This window comes from Emiliania huxleyi, assembly GCF_000372725.1.
Source record: "Emiliania huxleyi CCMP1516 chromosome Unknown EMIHUscaffold_2035, whole genome shotgun sequence".
Taxonomy (NCBI): domain Eukaryota; phylum Haptophyta; order Isochrysidales; family Noelaerhabdaceae; genus Emiliania; species Emiliania huxleyi.
This window is the reverse complement of record NW_005200566.1, coordinates 2456-4274: the sequence shown is the minus strand read 5'-3', so window position 1 is coordinate 4274 and position 1819 is coordinate 2456. Positions and strand designations below refer to the sequence as shown.

At 62.2% G+C, this 1819-nt stretch overlaps 2 protein-coding genes across 2 annotated transcripts in view; one reads left to right on the top strand and one right to left on the bottom strand.

The window, feature by feature from the left end:
• Positions 1-3: 3 nt before the first annotated feature.
• EMIHUDRAFT_123268 (putative 40S ribosomal protein S17) lies at positions 4-749 on the bottom strand (the record flags this gene model as incomplete). Its single annotated transcript, XM_005781307.1, has 4 exons — positions 4-192; positions 313-421; positions 502-552; positions 685-749. Coding segments are annotated over 4 exons (414 nt in total), but the record flags the coding sequence as incomplete, so codon positions are not given.
• An 828-nt stretch (positions 750-1577) lies between these two features.
• Positions 1578-1819, top strand: part of EMIHUDRAFT_254013 (hypothetical protein) — a gene marked incomplete at both ends in the record, with an annotated part of 2356 nt that continues 2114 nt past the window's right edge. Inside the window, one exon of the mRNA XM_005781306.1 lies at positions 1578-1610. Coding sequence (XP_005781363.1) covers positions 1578-1610 — 33 coding nt within the window. The remainder of the gene's footprint in view (positions 1611-1819) is intronic.

Genomic DNA, 1819 nt, shown 5'->3' with positions numbered 1-1819 from the left:
CACCACGATCCCCTGCAAGTTGCCCATGTCCAGGCTCCGCAGCATCGCCTTGGTCTCGGCGTCCACCTCAATCACGTCGGTGTCGACCGCAGACACCTCGGGCACAAAGTCCATGCGCCGCTCCCGCTCCTCCTCCTGCAGCTTCAGCGAGATGCCGCGCACCGGTCCTCGCTGGATACGCTTCATCAGGTGCTGCGAGGGGTAAGAGGGGGGGGACATGAGCGCGACGACTCGCTCAGAGTCGGGCAAAATGGCGCCAGAACGCAGAGAGGGGGAGGGCTCCGGTGGTCTCGCAGCGTGTGCGGAGCGCACCGTCGCATAGCCGGCAATCTTATTCTTCAGCCCCTTGGAGGGGATGATGGCAACCTCCTCGCACACGCGCTTGTTGGTCTGGAAGTCGAGCGTCAGGCGCGCGTAGTACCTGCGCAGGGCGGCAGCAGCGGCAGGCGCTCGGTGAGGGCTCTCCAAGCAGCCCGAAAGCGCGCTGCGGGGTGAGCGCACTTCTCGATGATGACCCGCGCGGCCTTCTTGACAGTCTTGGTACGCACGCCCCTGCACCGGCGCGGGAGCGGCGCTCAGAGAGCAAGGCTGCGGCCGAGAGGCGCGGCGGCCGCCGACGCCGCCCGCGCGGCCCGAGAAAAGGGGGGCAGGAGGGTGCGACAGCGAAGGGACGCGTGCGGCGACAGCTCCCCGCCCAGCAGGAGCGTGGCGGTGCGTCTCGCGAGCGCGCGCGCGGGCGCAGCGCACATCCTCACGCGCAGCCGCCTCAGCCTCGAGTCCACGTTGGTTCACAGCTTTGCAGTGTGAACGCTGTGAACAGAGTCCCGGCGTGAGATTGTTCTTCAGACTTCACCTTCCTACCTACCTGAGATTGCAAGCGACGGAGACGTTCTGTCTGCTTCATTCTATCTAGCCAGACCAAGAAGTACGTGCTCCAGGTGAGGGTTGAGAGAGATTTTTAGATTAGGTGCCCTGTAGGCTTGGCTGCAAAGGGGATTTTTGTTGTGCCGACTTCGATCTTCGTGTGTGCTCCGCTTCTGAGAGAGAGATTTTGAGACATGAGAGAGAGAGAGACAGAGACAGAGAGAGAGAGAGAGAGAGAGAGAGAGAGAGAGAGAGAGAGAGCCGAGATAGAAAGAGAGAGATTTTGAGTGAGACGGTTTAGAGAGAGAGAGAGAGAGAGAGAGAGAGAGAGAGAGAGAGAGAGAGAGAGAGAGAGAGAGAGGGAGGGAGGGAGGGAGTACATTTCTTTCTAATTTTATTTCGCCTCGACCGCTCGAGCTGTGCTTAAAAATGGTTAAAAGTTAAATCTCTCTATACAACCTCCAATCCCCGTCCTTGCTTGCGTCCCCCCATGCCGGTGTGTCCAGTCGCTGGCCAGCCTCTTCTAAACCAACACTCCCGTTTCCCAAGAAAAGAAAAGTCCAAGCCTTCCTCGATTTCCGCGAGCGGCGTCTCACAAAAAGCCTAGCCGTCCCGGCGCAAGAAAAGCCTTGCCGCCGAGCTGTCATTCCTTCTGCAGGCCGCGTGCAGCGACGCGCGAGTCCTGGCGGCGCAGCCGCCCCGCCGTGCGGACCATGGCCAACCAGCCCGTCGACGCGCCCGACGACGTGACCTCACCCGGTAAGTGTCAGAGAGCGCCCCCCGGCCAAAAGTCGACGATCCTCGCTCGCCCCCTCTCCCCTTCCGGCGACGCGGCCCCTCCCCCGACATGTGGCCCCCCCTCTGTCAATCCCCGACGCTGTATGGACTTGAACTGCTCCCCCTTCCCACGCCGCCCCCGTGGGCCGGGTGCCCCCTACCGGTTGGGCCCGCTCTC